The 23,773-nt window shown below is 40.9% G+C and overlaps 1 protein-coding gene across 4 annotated transcripts in view; it reads left to right on the plus strand.

Moving 5' to 3' along the window:
* The window catches only part of EPHA4 (EPH receptor A4), a 136,480-nt gene extending 124,629 nt beyond the window's left edge, over positions 1-11,851 (plus strand). For 2 of the 4 annotated variants that reach the window (XM_031039309.2, XM_081813514.1), the window contains exons 15-18: positions 186-379; positions 3,685-3,840; positions 4,194-5,135; positions 9,340-11,851. In XM_031039309.2, coding sequence (XP_030895169.1) covers positions 186-379; positions 3,685-3,840; positions 4,194-4,308 — 465 coding nt within the window. In that variant the 3' untranslated portion in view covers positions 4,309-5,135; positions 9,340-11,851. Of the gene's footprint in view, positions 1-185; positions 380-3,684; positions 3,870-4,193; positions 5,136-9,339 lie in introns of those variants that run through there. The other 2 variants (XM_081813513.1, XM_081813512.1) reach the window with 2 other exon arrangements.
* Positions 11,852-23,773: the final 11,922 nt, after the last annotated feature.

Raw genomic sequence — 23,773 nt, forward strand, 5'->3', positions numbered from 1 at the left:
CTGGCTTCCCTGCCCTGTTGCCAGCAATACTCAGGTCCAGCAGTGGCTTCTGTGAACACATTGGTGCTGTTCTCATGCTCAAGCTTGCTGGCAACTGAATGTACCGGGAACTTGCCTGTCAGGAGGGTAGATCTCTAACAACAGCTTCCCTGGCAGCTTATATATCATTCTGTTGTCTTTGGTAGGTGATTAAAGCCATTGAGGAAGGCTATCGGCTACCCCCTCCCATGGACTGCCCCATTGCACTCCATCAGCTGATGCTAGACTGCTGGCAGAAGGAGCGGAGTGACAGGCCGAAATTCGGGCAGATTGTCAACATGTTGGACAAACTCATCCGCAACCCCAACAGCTTGAAGAGGACGGGGACCGAGAGCTCCAGGTCGGCCATGCTTGCTTAATAGTGATGTATGAAAGGATACATTAGAGGTGGCAGGCGAGGGCTGGCTCCCTGGAATTCCTGCCTATTTGTCAGAGGCCACTGCACAGCTCTCTGCAACCGGGGTGGCTTCTTTCTCAGTTAATGGAGGATGTATGATGGTTTTGCTCACCATGTTGAGGAGCCTAACACCTGTCAGGCCTCGAACAGTCATAAGAAAAACAAATTTAAAAAAACAGAACCAAAATAACAACAAAAACAAACCAACAACAAAGAAAGAGCAAAGGTGCTTATTTGATGATGCTAGACCTGAACATTTAGGAAGAGAGATGACATGGACTTTGGGAAGACATGATGGTCACTAGAAGCTATATTTGGGGAAGGGAAAGGAACACTGGGTTAGTAAAAAACAAGAAGGAGTCGAGGACAGCTCTTCACGCACTGTAGTGTTAAGTTGACTTATAAAGTATTATAGGTGCTTATAGGCTTTACAGCAAGAAATTCATTTGGTTTTAGTTCTTAAAGTTTCTCTTTTTTGAGTCTTTCACGAGTAGAAAGAAACAGGGCCCGAATAGAAAGTGATCAGGTTACAAAGCATGCGGATGAATGTTTTGAGAGGGGTTTTAAAAAATGAATAGAATTGAACCACCTGTGAAAGAGGTAGTTATTTCATTGGAAAGAGCAAAAGGAAGAAGCATTTATCAGTTCAGAAAGGAGGTAAGGATATTGCAAGTCCTGTAATTCAATAGGAACTTTTCTACTTGGAGACTGGGCCTCACTAGTGTAAGTTTCAGTATCCCTACATACCTGTTCCATCCGAAAGGGAATAGACCACCATTGCTATTAAATGATTTAAGAAGATCAGCATTAAGATGACCAGCTGCTTCAGGCCTGCAAGAAGTGAGGCATTGACTCCCCTCCAAATCTGTACTTCTCCAAGGTTCTCATTCATCACATGACCCTGAGTTAAAAATAGGAGAACGTTTTTCCCACGATATCCAAGACCTTCTAGTCTTTGTCAGTGCTATGAGCATCTCCTCCAGTCTTCTGAAGACTTAGCCTAATGATTGTCGTATATACTGATTATTATAAAGCATGAAGAAAAGAATCTGGATCAGAAAGCAGAGATACCCTCTATTCTTTTAGGCTTTCAGATCCCTTAGCACCAGCCACAATCCCAAGAGCTTCATGATCAAGCTCTTCAAGAAATAACACTGGGCTGAATTCACATTTTATTTCTGCCACTTGATAGCCAAGTGACTTAAAAAAAAAAAAAAAAATCTCCTGGCATTTCTGGGCTATTTTTTGTTCTTCAGTTCTCTGAGAGGTGTAACAGGCCTCTTCTATTCCAAGGTGAACATCCTTCAGCTTTTGGATCTCCAGCTCCAGATCCCAAGAATTCTGTCTGAGCGTCCTAGGGCCCGTTCATTGGTACTTGGTGCTTCTCCTGCTGGTAGAAACTCTTTAGTTACTCATATTGCATAATGTGTGCTTTGTACCATTTATGCAGAACAAATTGAGAACAAATTGAGTTATTGGATATACTCTTCTCAATTCTAAATTTTTCTCACTGATGGTACTTCAGTAGTTTCGGTGCTTATTACTGCTTGCTGATAATGGGATGTAGTATAACACTGTATGTGATTCAGCACAAAATTGGGCAAATGTCATGGTGTTCCACAAAGAGCACAGAGATTTCCAGAATAAGCTTCAGAGTGACCCTTAGAGTTAATTGATATTGAGTGAGGATATTTTCATCCTCAGGTCATTTTGACCTTGTCAGGTACCTTGAGCCTACATGTGGCCCTATTAATGCTCTTGGCTTAAAGTTAGAAATGCAAACTATTGGTCTCTGTCTAATGATAGATATTACTTATAAACATTAATACTAATCTCTAAAATCCTCTGTGGTGATACTTGTTATTGGGGGAAGAATTAAATCCTGATTATTCTTGCTATAAAAATTTACAGAATTTTACTCAGAAAATGAATTGAAATAATGTACATAAAAGGTCACAAAGGCAAGCTACTATTTGGACACAAAACTGATAAAACATGTCTTTGGTAAAATAGTTATATAAGAAAGAAGTAATGCAAATTAAAGTAACAGGTAAAACTTATAAAACAAACAGTGGAATTGAATTAATTCTGCTATGTAGAAAATTAATCAAGGCATTACACTGACTTAATTTTGTTTTCATAGGAAAATAATTTTTTTGGCTAAAAATTCAGTAATGATAATATTCTGATTTAGTGTTTATATTCAAGCAACACAGTCTCAGGATGAAAATTAGGTCAGAATGTTAAGATCAACTGCATTCTATAATTTCTAGGGAAATGGGAGTTCAAGAAAATTTAACTAAACAAGTAGCTGCGTCGCTCTACAGGAGATTAAAGTAAAGGCAGTATAAAATACCCTGTGAAGGTCTACCCAATAATTATTAAGTAGTTTGGTGTTGAAGATGACTATAATTCCCCTAATAAAGGCTTCCATAAATGGATGTTTTATCGTATATCAATATCATGCCTTCAACTGTTGTCACTCTTGACGATGACCTAACATAAAACACCTGGCCTGAGAAATGAGTAAACTAATAAATAACTTAATAAAAAGTGCTTAGAATTCGTTGGAATGATTATCTAAGAGGGAATACGAGAAGCACATTCCACAGTCCAAGCGGTGATCAAAGTGGCCATTCTTCCTTCCCGTCTTGGCACATGTGCTGGTCAGGCATGGGCTGATTAAAGAGGGCATTAACTCCCTGCTGTCCCAAGTTTGTTTGAATGCGCTGAGCCTGCTTACAAACCTGGCTGGGAGCATGCTGGACTTGAACTCTTGCTGTTTTCTCTGCTTCATCGAATCTGGCAAGTTGGAAGCTCACAATTTTCCTTACTCATACTTCACTAGGGTTTCCATAGATGCTGTCCTGAAGTATGTAATACTCCGTACCAGCAGGGACTGCACTCTTCCTGCAAAGGCTGAGCCAGGTTCAGCCACAAGGTCTCCCGCAATCTTTGCCCCAGGCGAGGGTATTGAAAGACCTGTACGATCGTTAATGTACGAAGAGGTCCACATAAAACAAATGCAGGAAGTGGAATTACGAACAGATAAAGTGATGGATACACGCTTTTAGCAACTTTGTGAAATTAGGGGCAAAAAAACCTCCTGATGCCATTTGATGATAAGGTAGTCCCTCTAAAAAGCCTGTCCTTGGCATTTCAGTGCCTATCTTAGGCAATCTGACTTCTGAGTCTTGCCGTCTAACTGATAATACTTGTCTGTCTCCAATTCCTCGTTCCCTTACCAGACCTAACACTGCCTTGTTGGACCCAAGCTCCCCTGAATTCTCCGCCGTGGTATCAGTGGGCGATTGGCTCCAGGCCATTAAAATGGACCGGTATAAGGATAACTTCACGGCTGCTGGTTATACCACCCTAGAGGCTGTAGTGCACATGAACCAGGAGTAAGTACTCAGCGATGTAACACCAAAGGGTAAATCTAGATTTAATAGTATTTTTTTTTTGTTTGCTTTGAGCTGCATTATCATCCTCCTCATTTAAAAAAAGCAAAAACAAAAAAACCCCCAAAAAACCAAACTGGAATGCCTTTCATTTTGATTGAGTATAATTTTCCAGAGCCTCAAAAGCACCTACATTGTTGTGTTAAATTGCTTAATTAAACATTTTAATACACCTGCCTTGTTGTGCTGTATGAACTGTGGCTGTTTTCAAATGTGCGTCTGCATGAAGCCCGGAAACGAGATTCTGCGCCCTCGTAACTTTTTCTCTCCGTCTTTTTTTCTCCCCCTACCTACAGTGACCTGGCAAGAATTGGCATCACAGCTGTCACACACCAGAATAAGATTTTGAGCAGTGTCCAGGCGATGAGAACCCAAATGCAACAGATCCACGGCAGAATGGTTCCTGTCTGAGCCAGTACTGACTAAACTCGAAACTCTTGAAATTAGTTTACCTCATCCATGCACTTTAATTGAAGAACTGCACTTTTTTTACTTCGTCTTCGCCCTCTGAAATTAAGGAAAAAAAAAAAAATCGAATACCTGCAGTGTTGCTTGGTGTACAGATCGCCTAAACTGTGGGGCTTCGCAGAAATGACAGCCGTCGTTTGAAATTAGACCTGGAACAAATTGTTTCTCAGAAGTACTCCGTCCATCACCAGTTTGTAAAATACATGTACGTATATAAATAGAGCACCACCTCCGAGTTTTGATGCCGCACTTGCTGCCAGACACTGAGCTTCTCTGAGGCATCCTTGATCCTCTCTCCATTGGGAATTACAACTGCAGTATTTTGTTTGTGGCGTAAACGACCGTCATCCCGCTTTCACTGGAATGGATACCACGCCCAGGAATGTTCTGGAAGGACTCAGTTGTAGCTTTTAAGGCTTGGTCCATACCATGGGAAACAACCTAGGTGAAAACCACGTGGCTCATCAGTGTTGCTCCTTCAGTGCTCAGGCCACCTGGTGGCTTACAGTGGGGACATAAGGGGCTGGAAAGAAAAGGAAAGTAGATTTCAAATAATAATAATAATAATTAATAATAATAAAACCCAAGCACCTCCCCCTCACTGGACAAACAAGGTCTGTTTCTTTGGGCCTGAGGCTGTGCCATATAAAGTCGTGTTTTGGGACTCTACAAACTTATTGTAACTACCTTATGGATAGCGGACCGTGACAATCTTGAATAGGGAACTTTCACACTTCCCTCCTTTAAAGAAGCAAACCCAAGCCCACAAGGTAAGGCAAACCCCACCCCAAAAAAAAACAAAAACAAAACCAGCAATGAATCTTTCTCCAGTGTAAACTTTTTTCTTAACTTGATCTAATTTGAAACACTGAGCAATATTCTTTCATGTCTGTCATTTAGTTTGGGGTTCTTTCAAGATTTCAGTCCTCTCTTAACAATGGGAGAAGAGACCAGTGTGGAAACCAGTATGGCTTCCCAGCTGTTCTACCAGGAAAAAGTGAGTTAGAAACTATATGAAGTCAGGTTTGGGAACGTGGCACCTAGAGCCTCGCTGGCTTTGCTTTCTCTCACACACAGTTCCTCTTGCCGTTTGGTGCCCTCCATTCATGCCACAAATATTTACTGAGTATCTGTTGGGAAACAGGTAATCACCTCTAACCTTGGGTCATGCCTTACTCTTTGGAGACTTTGCTACAATTGAGAAGTACTGGAAGATCTGTCCATTATTCTCACTTTCTGTCCTGCTCCAGTAACCCCTGCACCAAACAGGGTCAGCCGGGGAGGATTTACCTAGAAGTCAATAGTGAGGCTTAGAATTCACCTTGACATCCTCATTATCAAAATACTGGAAAACATGCTTCTCATCCGTCAAGACCACTAGACCTAGATGCTTCTATTTTAATCCCAGAATTTTCTTCTTGAAACGTGAATTAAATGGCTTTGTTTATTCCTAGAAACAGCCTAACTTTTTTGACTGGACAAATTTTAACTTCTTAAACTCTTTCATTTTCACCACTTTTAAACACGAGCTTGGCTGATTTTAATGACCTTCCCCCCACCCCCTTGGTTTTATGCTGAAAGCTATTTCTCATAGAGCAAGGCATGTTCAATTTGATGCTGTCAAATCATGACAGTTTAGTAAAAACCTTTTGGCAACATTGGTTGTAAAAGCTTTTCTGTTCAGAAGGAATGTGAAATTTGTTTTTTTTTTAAACTACTCCAACCATTTTTGTTTTATCACCACTTTTGCTGAACCCTAAGAGTTCTAGATATTCATGTTCAAAGGTGACAAATATAGGTGGTTTTTTGCTTGCTGTAAAAAAAAAAAAAATTATATATATATTTTTTTCCTCTGGAAGGGTATGGAGTATTTTGTTTTCAATCTCCATGGACCAATTCAAATAAGGTAACGTGATGGCATTATCTTGGAAGTCAAAAGAATGTTTCCTTGCATACATTGAATAACTAGAAGTTTTGCTTTCAAGACAACAAAGTAAGATGAGGTATTTTTCTACACACTGAACATACTCAAAGCAGAACATTTCAAAAGAGAGAGTGTGTCAGTTGTAAGATAGCCAATTGTAAGATATCCAGGTTAATGCTGGACACTATACCGTGGTCATGGTGTTATTTCTCAGGGCATGTTTTCTGTATGTGCAGGATAATCAGGCAAGGCTTGAAATCTTACTACATTTAAAAGGTTGCCTTCTGGATCTTAATTTTAATACACTGTAGAGTCCAGGCCAATGGGAAGGCCAAAAGAGGGCTTTCTAAGTGCCTAAAATAATATCCAGTAACAGCCGAAGTGAAAGTCTACTGCTTCTGTGACGTTACACATTTTCGAAGAGAAAGAGGAGGACAATAGGAATGTTCCATTGTTTCCCAGGACATGGAGGCAGGCTCTGGCATCTAGACAGCCATGGATTCTAAAGCCAACTGAGATGTTGACACTGGGAAACTCACCCCGTGTTTCTTTATAACTCAGTCCCTCCACCTGTAAATTAGAGATAATGATACTTTAATAATAACACCTTTCCTAACACATGGCATTGTTGTAAGTGTATATGAAATGCTCTTATGTAGAATGCACTGAACTTCACAGAAGGAAGGTGTACTCTTCCTCCAGTGTTTTCCAAGTGTTACTCATCCATCTTTCACTTGGAACCCAAATGTTGTATTGCAACATGCCAGAGTGCGGTGAAGTGAAGTTCAGTGGTAGGAGCCATGCAGATGAAGCTGCTTCACCTTGAGTGGATTTGTGAGGGTTTGATTTAAACATGTATCTCTACAAAAGGTGGCAGACCTATCCAATACTCCTTTATCATTTAGCCTTGAAACTCATGACATTGTTATTTTATAATGGAAAAGGGTGAAATGCACAAGCGAGACCCCGTTGTAACGAAAAGAACTGGATGGTAAGACACTTTGATGTGTTCGTAATGGATTCAGAGGAACCATGTTTTGTTTATTTAGTCACAACAAAAGTCACATCTTTCCCTCATGATGCCACATAGACCACAGGCTTTGGTCTTTGTTCAAGCAGTTCCCCACAAATAAGGAGTTGTCTGAATTCAAAAGAGCAAAGGTTTCTTTTTCTCTGCTCTATAGAGTATTCTGGCATCAACTAGATATAATCCTTCACATTCTCACACTTCTCACTTCAAACGTCCAACCCGTTCGATGTACACACTGAGTCCCCAAATAGCCTACTTCCTATTGTGAACTATTGAAGAGTGTTGGTGAACTGACGGGACAGACGTATTTTGGGGACTCCTTTTTCTCCTCTAAGAATGGAATTTCTAGCAGCAAAACAAAATCACCTTCAAAAAGTGGGCATATCCATATGGTGTTGGTTGTACTCCATCAGTCTTGAGGTCTTACTCATGTTCTCCTTGTCCTGCATGTAAATTCATGCCTGCCTAGTGCAAGCCCTGCACATTTGATAGACTTACTAATCTGCAGAGAAGACAAAGCTGGAAAAGTAGATCCGGGTCCTTTCATTTTCTTCATAATTGTCAAAATGAATGATGTTGACAAATGGCTTCTTGAAGGGCTTGGTAGTTATAACCTCACCCACACTTAGAATTTTAAATTGCTTAAGAAGTCATCTCTATCTGAATATTTTATAAGAAAACTATTTCTCTCTCTAAATAAAGTATTTCCTACAAGACTAAATAATGGTTATTTACCTCAAAGAAACTAAATTTGATTTATAGCTCATACACAATAAACACACATATGTACAAGACAAATAAATAATTGGTTTAATAAAATAAGCAAAATTGTCTGTGAAGATAGATTCTGGTCTTAATCCTTTGCTCTCCACCTGAGGTCATCCACTGCCAATCATAGCCATTGTGGTGGGAGATATGGTGTCCAAAGCAATCTTGGTGGTCAGTTGTCACAAAGGAAAGAAGAGAAATTGGTTATTTTCGTTCGTGTTGATTATTGAGAGGACAATGAGGAGCCACAATGATTCCATTGCGTCGTGCTGATCTTGTTCTGTTCTAGACTGATTGGACAGTTGAGATTGATCAGTTCTTGGTGGGCTCAAGCCCCCCAAACCTTTCTTGCTGGCACGCCAGACGTCACCCTGTGCCATAGCCCCAACGCTCCCTCTCTGTGCCTGTTACATGCAGCGTGTATGAATCCTTTACTAGATACTCTCCTTCATTAGAAGTTACAAGCAGGGGGAGTGGGAGAGGGAGAAGCAGGCTCCCCGCTGAGCCAGGAGCCCGATGTGGGGCTCGATCCCAGGACCCTGGGATCATGACCTGAGCCGAAGGCAGACGCTTAACATCTGAGCCACCCGGGCGCCCCTAGAAGTTACGTTTTAGGAAAAAACATTCAGTGCTTTTTATCTCTTGGTTTGCATTTTTTCAGTCATAGCGTTGGAATATTGACGGATTGTGGTGTTTCCAGATTTGTCCCCAAGATACATAATTTCCCTTTCTGGAAAGGCTGAGTGCTAGTAGCTGGGGCTTTTCCGGTAGTACAAGTTGCCTTTCACATCCTTTTACCAACTCTAAGCCTTTCTGCTCTTGCACAATTCTTCCAAGTCAGAATTTTCGTTTCCACAGAGAGACTGTTCACACAGTGGTTAAGGCATGGCTGTAGACTCAGACTGTGTGGGTTCTAAGCCCAGCTTTGCTCTTTCACAATGTAGGACGTGACCCTGAGCAGGTAGCTCAGCTTTGCTCTGATTCGATGACCTCATCCGTATGATAGGGGTAGGACTGGTACCTTCCTCGAGTTGTTATCATTAAGCTATTAATAGACATTTTTTCTTGTTGCTACTCTAGTTGTCATTTTTCCGAGGAGGAAAGCAAGAACTCAACGCTCTCCCTCCTGAACTACTACTTTCTGAGCTGTACCAACTTCTACGTGCTTCTCTTCTTTCTTGCAATATTGGCTGACAACTGGCTGGCACTATTGGCCGCTGTTTTGTCTAAACTCTTGTTCTTTTCTCTGCAGGGAGTAGACTCTGCTATCTTGGCCTCACAGCCCTTCCTGTTGATTACAAAGCCCAGAGAAGAAAACAGAACACACCCTCCTTAGTCCCTTCGAAACGCGTTTCTTCTGCTTCTGCTATGCCAGTTCTGGAGCACAGACACTGATGAAACACCACCCATACCCGAGAAGAATACCTGGATGACGTCCGAATCTCCTTTCCCAGTGAAAGAAACCGCAACCGTGCAAGGTTCAGCACAGGGTCTCCCGTCGCATTGAGGAATGTCCTGTCTCGCAGCACCAGCTCCGCAGAGCCCTTGTTCCTAAACTCCTTGTGGTTTTATTTATATGTTTTTCCACATCTCGCTCCTGTACGTCGCTGCTGCCTTGGTGTTGCAGCGAGTGACCCAAGGCTGACAGGTTGTACCATGGACACCAGGTTCGGTGCCACCACACAAAACAAAGCCAGTTCCCATGAGCTGCCTATGATATGCATTGCTGAAGTAACATTTTACCCAGGGTGTGCCCTTGCCGTGATATAAATATATTTTTTTTCCTAGACTAACTATGAGCTGACTATCTCTCTTGATGTGTGTACATAGGTGTGAGTGTGTGCGTCCGCGGGTGTATGTGCGTGTGAGTGTAGAACCTCATGCTTAGAACTGCCTGTGAATGTTGTGGAATGAGACACCCGGAGAGTTCTGGTTTCTCGCCCGTTCGGAGATGAAGAGCCACATGAGGTGGTGGGCCTGGAAGACCGCGCCCGTCCCCTTAGAAAGACAGCCCGGAAATGTTCAACGTCCTGTATCTAGAAGTGTGTTTTGTAGCTGCCACACTAACCTTAATATGTAAGTCTACAGCTTTGGATGGAGGCAATGTCACCTCAGCGGTGGGGTAATTTGAGAGTATAAATCCATTCAGGTGACAACCCATCATCTAAATCACTAATTCCGATTGAACTACTCATCTGAGTCGCCGGTTTCTTGATGGAGAGAGAGAGAGAAGGGGATGGAATTTGTCTGGTAACCCCAAATGGAACAGAAGCAGCCTTTGTTTTCCTGCATAAATGGACTCGTTGAATGCGAACAAAATATATGCAATTCATATACTTCCGGAGATGAACGTAGACGCGTGTGTCAGCTTTGAGATGATGTGTCCTGGATTAATACTTTGTCTCTCAATGTCACAGAAAAATACATGCCAGTGACTCTTGAGGTTAGCATAGTCGGGATTAAATGTCCTCAAGTGATTTCAGGTTCCCCATTTACAGGAAGAGTTCTACAGTTATCAATATGCAGCTAACTCCGATGGCCCTTAGCCTTCTAGGATCTGAGGTCCGGTGTGTGAAGATTCAGTTCTGAGAGGATACGTATACCAAACTCCAGCCAACATACTGCCATTTTTCATAATCTGAGTGGCTGCCTTGCTTATTCTAAACTATGGTTGCAGAAACTGTGGCCATTTGCATAAGCTATACCATCAAATCAGGGAAAAAATGGGAAAAAAAAAAAAAAAAGATTCTGAACCCTATGTTGTTGAATAAGTAGAGAAAATCATCAATAAATATTTATTACATTCTGACAGGGTGTGTGGCATTGTATTCTCATAGCTATGCCAGAGTGACAAAGTTAACTCACCCCTTTTTGGGGACTTTAATATATTTTTAAAGGGATGTGCCTATGCATTGATGCCTGAAAAATATGTATAAAGAAATGAGGTTGAATCTCTGAGCTGGTCATCTTTCCCCAGAGGTCAGGGCAGGAGGCCAACTTCAGGGACTGTATCTAGCCCCATTAGCGAGTGCTGGCCTAGTGAGTTCAGATGCTCGATCTTGCTCAGATCTTCCATTAGGCAGCATTAAGCTGTTCCCCTGCACCAAATCAAGTAGCTTCACCATGTGTCTGCTGGCCCCAAATTATTTTTAACAGTCATGGATGAAATTTTCTGGTGTGCTGAAAAAGTTATTTTCAAGACAGGTTGTGCTCACTACACTGCCGGTGTGTGTGTTTTGAGAACTCTTGTATTCAATCTGTGAAGGATATGTGTATTAATCCATACATGCTTATAGCCTCAATATTTGTCTGAAGACCCTCAAATTCTGACCAATAAAGGAAAGTTCTAGAAGCAATATTTTCACTTATTTAGCATTCTCCAAATAACATCAAGCATTGATACACACTGAAGAGTGCATTTATTTTTTGTATCACTCCAAGTATGTTGGAATATGCAAGGACTGTGGTTAAAATTAGAATGTATAAGGCATATTATAATTTAGTTCATACCGAAAAGGAAATTAACAGAACATTGCTTGGTTCCTACATGTTCCGAAAATTGAGCGATCTCTTTGAGTTAGACATAGATTTTCTATTTTGTTTTATTTTGTCAAGGTATTTTTCTTCCCTTCATGAACTTTAGGTACACATAACTTATGTCATTTATTTATGGTCTTTTATACCTAGTTTGTAAAATTGTAAAATAGCAAACTAAATGCAAAGAGTTTGCATTTGAAAATAATAAAGTAGTTGCCGTATACAGACCTGGAATCCAGTTGTCTCTTTTAAATAATTTTTCTGTATGCCTGCTGTTCCTAAATCAATTAATTCTTGATTGTCATTTGGTTAGAACATAAAAATCTTCAGTTCTAATTGAGTGTGCTTCGTGAGAGGATAAAAAGCATTGACTTCTAAACAGCCCTTGCCCTTAAGAACAATACATTAGCAAATCAGACTTAGGTTTTATGAGATCCTGTAAGTATCCCAGTGTAATTAAGACTATGATCTTTGGTTGGAATGTAGGGCCCCCCACTTACTATTGATAATGCAATTTAGGGCGAGTTTCCTAAAGTCCCTGTGCCCATTTCCTTGTTTGTACAATGGCAATTATAATACCACAGACTTTTTTTTTAAAGATTGATTGATTGATTGATTGATTGATTTGAGAGAGAGCACGGATGAGCAGTGGGGAGGGACAGAGGGAGAGAGAGAGAGAGAGAATCTCCAGCAGACTCCACGCTGAGCCCGGAGCCCGACGGGGCTCCATCTCACAACCCTGAGGTTATGACCTGAGCTGAAATCAAGAGTCAGACGCTTAACTGACAGAGCCCCCCACAAACTTTTATAAAGACTAAATATATTCGAACTTTAGCACAGGGTCTAACATCTAGCCAGAACTCAGCAAATGGTAAGGAGAGTGGTTTCCTCTCCCTTATCTACGGTCTCAGTTACCCACGGTCAACCATGGTCTGGAAGCAGATGACCCATCTTCTAGTTTAGCATCAGGGGGTCACTTGTAACCTAACGTTATATGACAGTGCCTGTATCATTCACCCTACTTCATCACCTAGGTATTTTATCATCTCAGTGTCACCACAAGAAGCGTAAATACAGTACAAGAAGATACTTTGAGAGAGTGAGAGACCATATCCACATAACTTTTATTATGGTATATTGTTATATCATTCTATTTTGCTATTATTTATTGTTAACATCTTACTGCGCCTATTATAAATTAAACTTTCTCATCAGTAGGTACACATCGGAAAAAAAAATACTATATCCCGAGTTTGGTATTATCTGTGGTTTGGGGTGTCCACTGGGGGTCTTTGAATGTATTTCCTGTGGATAAGAGGGGACTACAGTATTCTCAGGAGCATCTTTATAGATATAACCTGTCTTCTTCAACATCCCCAGTTCTATACCCTCTCTAACATCTTTGCTAGTGACTAGCTACCCATTCTTACCACAGGCTTTTAATCCGGGATTGTTGGATCCTTGAGAGTGCATTGGGGCTCCAAGGGGTCCAAGGTTATCCCTAAAACATGGTGTAAATGTGAATGCTTATATGTCTATGTGTGTTTTGATGGGGAGAAAGTTCTTAAATTTCATCAAATTATAAATGAATGTGGAATGCAAAACTAATAAGAGCCATAGTTTTAAGGATGAATGCTCCCATCATTATACCATTTCATTAAACAAACTGTCAATTGACTGAGCCCCCGTTAATTGAAAATGGGTCTCAAGACTTATGTATTAACTAAAGCCCTTACGAGGAGCTGGCTTCAGAGAATGAGAGCATGCTGTCTAGTGTTACCAGAGATATTTTAAAACAGAGACCTTGAAATAAAAAGAGTCTGGGTTACGTCCGGTTATTTTGTGTTTGTTTCTTAAGTACCTCTCTAGAATCAGCTATATTAATTAATAGGTAGAGTAGCTGATAACATATTTATGATTTGAGGCAGACGACGCTTAGCATTTTCTGTCCCACTTGTTTAGCAAGATAGAAAGTCAACTGTAGTAGAGATATATCTATATTTATAAATAGATGGAGCTATATAAATATAGATATGGACTTTTTATGAAGAATTTTCTCAGGCCTTTAGGAAACCTGAGAAGTCCCATGATCTGCAAGCTGGGGACCCTGGAACGTCAGTGGTATAGTTCAGTTCAAGTCCAATGGCCTAAGCACCAGCTGAGCCACTGGCGTAAGCCCCAGTCCATAGGCAGAAGATGAGACGTTCTAGCTCAGCTAAGCAGGAAACCAAAGGGGAATTCCGCCTTTCTCCACCTAGCATTCTATTCGGGCCCTCAACATATTGGATAGTGCCCACCCACACTGGGGAGGTCATTCTACTGCACCTACCAATTCAAACGCTGATCTCATCCAGAAACACCCTCACAGACACGCCCAGAAATAATGTGTAATCCGGGCACCCCATTAACCAGTCAGGTTCACAGGAAACTCACCATCACTTCTACCAACGAAGTAGTTTCCCCTACATTTTCAAGAATGAGCTGGCAGAGCGTGTATCAAAATTGCCACACGTAATCTTACCAGTAATTTTGAGATTGATTTCAGTGTAGCATAATATGAGGCTTTTGTATTATTTTGAGTAATGAAGGCTAGCTTCTGTGATAAAAGGCCCCACATTTTCAGTGTTTAACCCACTTAAGTGTTGTTTCTAGTAAACATCATGGCCTGATGGAGATCCAGAGGATCTTTCTGGCAGCTTTGCAAGCAGTGAGCTGGATCCAAGCTCCTTCCCTCCCGTGAGGCTGTCATCTTCAACGGTGGCTTCTTCTTCTTTTTTTTTTTTTTTAAGATTTATTTATTTGACAGAGAGAGACACAGCGAGAGAGGGAACACAAGCAGGGGGAGTGGGAGAGGGAAAAGCAAGCTTCCCACTGAGCAGGGAGCCCGATGCGGGGCTCGATCCCAGGACCCTGGGATCATGACCCAAGCCGAAGGCAGATGCTTAACGACTGAGCCACCAAGGCGCCCCTCAACGGCGGCTTCTACCGCCACCATACCAGAGAATGTGGGTGACTGTTGAAAGCCTTATGGCCAGGCCTGGAAAGGGCTTGTATTCTCCCTCCCTTATCTTATTGGCCAGAACCTATCATATGGGCCTAAGCTACTGCTTGGAGGCGGGAAGGTGCAGGGGAAGATGAATTAAATCTGTTGAGCAGCAAGCCAGTCTCTACCACAAGTACAAAGGAGCACCGTGCACCAAGGGGAGGTCAGAGAAAGCTTCCTGTCAAAGTCAAATGCATCTCTAAGCTTCGTTTGATCTGCTCCCGCAAATGTGTCTAATGCTTATTTCCCAGAGAGGCAGAGAAGCATGAGCAGTGTTCGGACTTGCTATGATATTTGCATCCTCATCCTTGTCTATCCAGATGCTACAGAGATAACATTTTCTTTCCTGCGTCCCAGATCTCTACGTGTTCTCTAGCCACAAGCTTCTGTTTATATACAAAAGTGCTGCCTTTTCAGGTTTAAATGGCCTTAGCCACTCAGTATTCCTAGGATGAGAGAAGGGAGTGGGGAGCAGAGAATAAGCCCTAATCCCAGGAAAGAGATTTAAAGCAGTATTTTTCCTCTGACTAAAGATACAACTAGAATGAGCAAAACCAAACCACCTTAGCCCCTTGACATCTATCAGCTGGGCACGACCTTAATTAAAGTCTTGTTCTGTCTGAAGCATCCTAAGAACTGGAGCTAAAGCTCAGACTTACAGGGTTTTTCATTCCCTTTAGCATTTTTGAACACTTAACTACACGCCAGCCATGTATTAAGCTCTGTTTATTTAAATGCAACAGCCTGTGTCTGTGACAGAAGTCCTCATATGTTCATTTTATGGATGAAAACACTAAAGTACAGATTGCTTAGACAATTAGTTCAAGGCCACCTTGCTGAAAAGGGTTGGAATCTGGGATGTAAACACAAGTAGTTGGACTCCAACAATTTGCTTATAACTTCTACAGCACCCCGCCATACCGTGCGTATGATAAACTCAATCTGATTAAACGTCTTGCCAGGTGGGTAGGTTCCAGTTTGTTATCGATGCTACATGCCACTGGTGGTAGGTATCTATGCCAGGACATTCTTTCTTAAACGCTGCTTGCCTCTTCTGTTGCCAGGTGGCTCATTTTTGATCAGTGAGTCATGCTATTGTTTCTGGTAAGTTCTAGTGAGAGAAACTACAGCTTCATACAATGTTTACCTTACATGCTGCGTTTTGTAAGAATTCATTTCCGAAGTCTACTTTTCACTTAAAAGCAGAGTGTAATCTATTATCACTAAAATACTACCATCTGATGTAGAGCGGGGGAGCAAGTAGTGATTTTCTTTAATCATCACGTTTGTATTCTAAGCATAAAAGTCACGGATGGAACTTCTCACGCGCCATTCTTCACTTGATGACAGCCTAAAACAGAGAGGCTAGTCATTAACCAAATAGAAACAAAGGATGGATCCAAGGACAGAAGAAAAATTCACTGAAATGGAGTCTGAGGATCATGTAATAAAAAAGGACACAGAGTTCATGTGAAGCCTGCCTTGGCTACTCACTATCTATGTGACCTTGGGCAAATCACTTAACCTCCCTGAAACAAAGTTTACTCACCTTTCTTAAAGTGAAGGTAAGAATTCCCTGCTTTGTCAGGGTCCTGTAAGAATTCAGTGTAATCAGTTCATATGAGTGGGACTGACCCATCCCCATCTGGAGTTAAGCTAGTGGGTCCGAACTGGAAAGCAGGAGCTACAAACGCGGATGTCCACAGGAGCCAGTTAGGCCATGTGAATGAGTGACAACTGTGCAAATGGAACACAAGAGAAAACACGTAAGTATTTTGATAAAACAGTAGACTGATCAGATGTTAATGAATATTATTCAGCAGGTGGTAGGTTGGGGCAAGAAGGGTTCTACAGCCAAATAAGATGAGAAAACCCTGATGCGTTCTATGACCCCCTTTTGGAGAGTCATAAAGTGCATTAGCATATTAAATGCTCTGAGAAGTCCTGCAGTAAAGAAACTAGTTTTGCCAATTTAACCTACCATTTTTCCAAAGACGTTTGAAAATGAAACCTCGTTCACATCTGCATGGAACGAAAGCTCTCAGTCTATCCTTTAGGGTTTCATATGAGGAAACCGAAGGAGAGAGGCAAACAGCTATTGTACAACGTTTAGCTCAAGTATCCTGATCCACCGCCCACAAGACATTCCACCTTCACAACCGCAGGCATATTCGAAGTACTTACCTAGCTTCATGGCGGCATGGAGATTTGCCTTTTCTCCAGCATGGCCTAGTGGCTGCAGTACTGTTTGGGGATGGAGCATGTGAAATGGGAAGCATGGGTGGGAGAGATTATGCTACTCGGAAGTATGAATATCAAGTCCTGATTTCAGAGCCCATATAGCAGGTTTTAATTCACGAACTGAACCATGTGAGCCAAAGTCATGACCAGGGCTAAGATGTCTAAATTCTTCCAGTCCTCGTAAAGAACCAAATAGACTTTGACAGTGCAAAAATGCACGACACACTTAAATCAACAACCTAATTAAGACTCGTAGCTATATGGTCGGCTTCAGCCTCCGTCATTTTACCCTTCCCTTCGGAGGAAGTGCCTTGAGCCTTTGACTGTTCCCAGTTGAATGGGTAATAGACCCCCCAACGTATCTTGTTTCTGGCAATTGCCCTGAACATAATTCTTTGTTTACAGCAGTGTTGTAGAAAACTTGATGAATACTTAGAAGAAAATAGAATTAGGACTTAAGGACCCAGTTAAAATCAACTTAGTAGAACATAGACATTGCTTTGTGTAGAGCTGGAAAAGATAGCCATGAGAGAAAGTGGCTTAAACATACACCAGAGAAACTATATATTATACACATAATATGTAAGAGGCAATTATGGCCTAGTAATCTGCAGTGTATCACCACCTAGCAATCAGATTGATGGATTCTAATGAGACCCATGTTGTTTGTAATCAGACTGGCATTGCTTATTCAGAGCTCTATTCCATAAGATGCACTTTTAAATGGCTCAGATTGCACCAGATGCTATAAGAAATGGCATTCCATTTTATTCCATTACCAGCATTTTTCCCTCTTCCAATTAGCATAATTTAAAATCAGCCAGAGGCAAATGCGCAGGGCTGAAAAGTTGCAAGGAAGTTCAAGAAAGACTTGATAGGAAAAGGCAAAAAGACACGCATGCACAACAATTTTTTATTATGGGCAAGAGAACATTACAATTAATAGAGTTCTTAGTCTTTAAATTGCCCAGAATTTATTTCTGTGACTTACTGAAATATTAGAATCTCTCAGGGGGCTAATTGCCCTGTAGGTTGTTCTTGCTTATGCATTATCTTGTGGATGACATAATAGCATCACCACCTCATTTACCATTCAGTTAAGGTCTTAATTGAGTTCATCTTTTTTTCTCTCCTCAAAATGGCCAGGAACTTAGAGAATCAAAACAAATTCTCATTTGCAAAAGGAGAAGATCCTTGTAAATTGCCTCTTTATAAGTCAGGTCCCAACTGTTTATAAAATATATGAAGTTAAAAGTTGAGCTGACGTAATACACATTTTTCCCTGATGTAATCTGCCATGATAGTAAAAGCAGAGCTAGCTGGTTAAATAAGGATTCGCATCTGATGTTAAAAGACCAATTTTCCAATGATTTGCCTCCCCAGGATCTCTGCATCATCCTCTCAGTAAGGTATAAGCTCCCAGGCTGTATCTTGGGCTTTTGCTGGTAGCTCGCACAGCATTCACTCCCCCTTGGTGCTCTTCCTAATGGTACCTAACAGATTTCAGTAGAGGATCCATGTTCTCTCTTTACGTCACTTGGGTGGAACTGACCCATCCCCGTCTGGAGTTATACCAGTGGATCCAAACCTCTGAACCAATTACTGCTTCAAAGGAGGTCCAATCAGAGCGTAACTTGAGACTTCTTTACCATAGTGTAGGAAGCAATCTTTCGTGAACTCTACCCCATCCCCCACATGAACAAAAGGCGCCATTTGCTCTGGCAGCCATTTTGGGATCATGAGAAAAGTTAGCCTCAGGGTGGAGGTGATACACATAGATGAAGAGAATCTTGAAGAAACCAGAGCCAGACCCACGGGTGTACTGGAGCCTGTTTGTACCAACCAGCTCTCGAGAGCTGAATGTGAAAGTTGGAGGACGCTTGTGAGCTGGTTAACATCATGTTGGGAGCTGGCAATTGGCCACAGTTGGGAGTATTTACACCATGGACGTATGCAAACACTACAAGTCAGGGCTGCTGCTTTTTTTTTTTTCTCCTTTCTCTTTTCCCTTTTCCCCCTCCCCCCAGAGCTGTGTGGTAAACATTTCCTAGCTTTGCACTTAATGCCTACTTGTTTTTCAGGATCCTGAGTCAGTGCCTCATGGAGTTCTTCTTTATCCTCTTAGTCTGAGTCACTAAGTCCCTTCTCATATCACCCTGTGCCTACCTCATCTGGAGTGCTTTGAGCAATGTGGAGTACTTATCGATTTTCTTGTCGATTCCCCCACTAGACTCTAAGATCAACAGCATCTTAGAAATCTTAGGCATCTTTCATTTTTCTTGTCTACATCTTCACGGATAGAGACATGGCTGCCATATTATAGGTTCCCAACCAATGCTGGCTGAATTCCTTGAATGGGTGAATAAGTAAATCCTCATGATTTGTTTTTACTGCTTGAAATTCAAGGAAAGAAGCAATCCTCTGTCATTACCCTTAGTACATAACCTTATACGAAATACGGGAATCATCATAAAGCCATCAAAACTCCTTGACTTCTCCCTCCTTCATTTTTCTCATCTTTAGTATCACCATCATCACCATGTGTTGTCTGCTCAGGTATCAGGCAAGTATAAGTGTGTTGAGGGATAGAAAGATCCTTGGCTTTTTTATCAAATAGATGGGCTATGAATTCTAGTCCTGCCATTCACTGCCTGGGTCTTCTTAGGCAAATTGCATGCTTTCCTCATATAGAAAATGGGAATGGGGTCTAACATTTAAGGTTGCTGTGTGAAAGTAAATAATTGGTAAATAGCCAAGTGCATGGTAATAGTTAAGAAATGGTAACTCTTTACCTTCATGTCCTCCAAACCTAACCATATTTTGCTTTATTTTTTCCTAAGAGCTATCACCTAAGATTTAGAATCTGACTTCCATTTACTTTGTTTGGGTATTTCAAACTAGTTTTGCATCCTGCGAATCCAATTATGACTAATGACAGCCACAAATATTACTATATATCCCCGTGGAGATTGGAGGCAAAAACATTTTTTTTCAAGCTGAAACCCTATCACTTACAAGTTTCTAAGAAGGTTCTTGTTTTTAGGGTTGATTATGATTTGTCTTTGGATCCCTCCCATTCTTTCCCCTTTTATTAGATCCTGTGTGTGCGTGTGTACATCATTGAAACTTGCTCATAGGAAATCAGAATGTGAGACCAGACCATGACAGGAACGATGTAAAAATTGTCATCTTTTCATATTTTAATTTGGAAGACATACTTCGGGTAGAGAGAAAAAAAACCAAAAAACAAAACTGGGTTGGTCTTAGCAACTTGGACTGAGTAACTCTTGCCCTATATGTGGTGTTAAGATCGAATATGCCAGACTTTAGAAAATATCCTATTGACTCTTGTGAATGTCATGTCTCAGCCATGACATCAGGTCACATGCAACAGGTGGCAATTTTGCCCTGGATGGAAGGTTAATCATTGTCAATCATCCTGAAAGGGGGAAGCTCTAGGGCTGAACAGAATCTTGCCCTTGGACTAGTAGAGAGGATATTTTCTTCTGTAGGGCCTCAGATGGCGAAGTAAAGTTGAGCCATGGGAGTATTTGGAGTATTTCCAGTGGTGAGAATTATTGGGTCCCTGCACAAAGAAGCAGGCTAGAGATAGGCAGGGTGTTGACCGAATAAGGAGATCTAGTGAGGAACCTGGGTATGTGGGATGTTAGCAGTTTTGAGCTATTCCCTGTAACCTTAAACTTCAATTACATTGGGGTAAACCACATCTTCCCTAATCCATTCCCAACTGTGATGTGGGCAATCGGGTTAAGCAGTAAGCTCACAGTAAGACCAGAGAGAAGGGAGGAAGGGCTTGTAATGAAAAATAGCTACCCAGAAGAGGCATGCTATCATGAGGATTGTTAGTGGCACAGGAGAAGAACCAAGGGGAACCAGACAGATTCGCTCCAGACTATATGGGAGGCAGGAATGCTGGGAAGCACTCAGAAACCTTTGAGAAGGCTATTTGCCAGGACTTGACTGGAAAGAGATCAGATCCATCTGCCTCCGAAGACGATGCTCTTCCCACAATGTCATCAGGTTTCTTGAAAGATGAAGTGGAGCTGGAGAGGAATGTGGTTCATTGGTTAACTTCCTGTAGCATTTCCACAAAGCAGACCTGTGAAAGTATTGCTTTTCCTTCGTTTCAGCAGTCCTTTTGGTATAAGTTGCCCGTTATTATTGTTATCTGTCCAAATGTCTTGATGGAGGAGTGGGATATAGGGGAAATTTGTGTTTTCATGAGAAGCAGTAACATTTCACATCTTAAGCAAGACTTTTAACTCTCTGGTCGATGACGTGAAATTGATTTTCCCCCAGCTATACACCAATGTGATAGGAAATCTACTTAGCGTAATAGGTACTCTCTGCTTGATGTCATTGGAAAATAATACCGTACAGTTTAGAAGATACTAGATCTAGCCTGAACTCTGCTACAAAGAGCTTTGTGAGTGGTAATATGTCACTCATGACTTCCTGTTCTAAAACCAGGACTCGAACTCCCTAATCTCTACTATCTTCCAGCTCTAAAATTCAACGTATGCTTTATATCTCTTGGTTCCTAGGTATGAGCTTCAGAATGCAAGAATGTTTATATGCAGTCACAGAAAAGAAAGGCAGCACTGATATTTAGCAGGTATATCCCAGCCCTGCTGTAGTAGCTGTTATGATATATAAGTATTTTCATGCTACTTGGTGCATGGTTTGTGTTCTGAAGCACCGTGAGTTGTCCCCGTTACCCTAGCTCTCCTAATTGTCCCTTGTGCAGCCCCGCAATCACTGAATCCATGCATTTCATAGAAATTTATTTTTTGAAAGGTTTAAAAATATTTTCACACATAGAAAGCAATAAACATTCTGAATAGAGACATGGGCCCTAAAAAAAAAAAAAAAAAAAGACACTAAGGATAGAAAGAGAGAGCAAAACAGAGAGAAAAGAAAGGATTACCACGAAGGATCAATAAAGTTGACAGGAAAACTTAACACCATACTAGACGTGGATGGTCTCCTGTGTCATTCTGTGTCATTTCTTTTTATTCCCTCCTTCCTTTTTCCCTTCTTCTCTTTCATTCAACAGTTAAAGGAAAGAAATTTCTATTTTCAGATTTTTCCTGAATCTTTTACCTAGGATTATCAATAGAACAGAGTTTTGAATAGTTAGATATCTTTTATTAAGAAATTAGATTTCTGGTGCTTTGAGAACAGAAACACATAGAAAGAAGAAAAAACATTGCTTGTGCCATTAAGTGAACTCAAAGTGCTTCTTTTATTCTTTCCTCTATTCTGTAATGAATGAAATGTTCTGTGGTGCTTTGGATGGTAGAGAGAACGGGACGCTCACAATGCAAGGTCTTTCACTGATCCATAGCCAGTGTTCCTTGCAAAAGGTAATCTAATAATCCTCTATTCCATTTAAGGACTATAGGAGCTTGTACATTTCTAGACATTTTAAATGACTTACCCAATGACCCTGCAAGCCCTTCTGATCCAAGTGTTGTTATTACTCTTGCTTGATGGAAATTTAGGAGGGCTGAAGTTGAGGGAGATCTTGGATATGAGCATATGCCCTGCTGGTGTGTGATTTTCTTTTTTATATGTCAGCCACCTTGTCCAAAAAGGTCCCCCAAATCAGAAGCACATGGCTTTGAGTTGTTGTTCTTCTGATTGACAGGAGTAACTTTCAGAAAGCTCTCAGAGGTTCTTTGAGGATCTATTGCTATTCTTGATGGAGTTTTGGAGTTGATTGCTTTGAAGCCCACTTATCTTGCTTAGCTGATTGAAGATGTTGCTGATGTGCTTTTTTAATTAGTTTGTGAAGTGGGTGGAGTTGGAGCAAAGTCAATTTCATCTTGCTAAAATCCAATCAATGCTAGTTGACTGAATGACTTTAGTTTATTTAGCTGATTGACCCTGGACTTCTTCAGAAGTTGTTTTCTCTTATTTTCAATTTTGATGATTAAAAAATGATTTAATTACAGAAGTCACTTCTATGTCACTTAATATGTTGGCATGAAATTTACTCCACTCTTCCACCTTATGTATAACTCATAAGGCACACAATAAAGTTCTGCTGAATTCAGTAATATTTGCTGTTCGCAACTATAGAAGAGACAACACACTTTCCTCTTTTGACTTTTTATTCCTTTACTGTGCAGACAACTATTTATTGAAAGAAAAGATTGCTCAAACCTTTGCAAAATATTTACACTGCGCTAACTTTTGTCGGGATTCACTTTAGGCTTTTGGTGATGCAGTGTTTTGCAAATCCTTTCACTGGTTAAACTTTTCTTATTGAAGTAATGGGTACAAAAACAGTGGTTCCCATGTATTTGGAGAAGGATTATTGTGGCTGCCTGCCTGGGCATCAAACTGAAATGCTTACAAAACCACTTCACATCCCAAACAACAACCAACCAAATTTTGTTTCTGTCAAAATAATAGAAACAAATGTTTCCAGAGAAGAAATGCTGCTCGTAAACATTTTCATCAGAATCAAGCACTGTGGCTATTAAAATTCATCTAAATTAAGTGCGTATTTCTGAAACAAATGCCCTCTTTGTAAAATATTTGCCAGCAAAAATACCATTAACCCTGCAGGGTGAAGTCACGTATATGAAAGACCTATGATGCATGAGAGCCTAATTAAACTGAGAAAACTCTAGTAAACCTCTCTCTATAGGAAATGTTAAGCCTTTCTTTTTTAAAGGTGGTAGTGAAAAGCTGTTCTGAAGTTTTATTTCCAAATGTGATTTTAAAGCAATCCTACAAGTGGATTCATGAAGAACACGGACAGGTAAGTGTTAGTCAAATGTACCAAGATTATCTGAGTTGAGTCCCAGACTAGGTTTAGGTCCTTCTTTCGTTT

The sequence above is a fragment of the Leptonychotes weddellii genome, chromosome 3, assembly GCF_054177405.1.
Source record: "Leptonychotes weddellii isolate Sample4059 chromosome 3, ASM5417740v2, whole genome shotgun sequence".
Taxonomy (NCBI): Eukaryota; Metazoa; Chordata; class Mammalia; order Carnivora; family Phocidae; genus Leptonychotes; species Leptonychotes weddellii.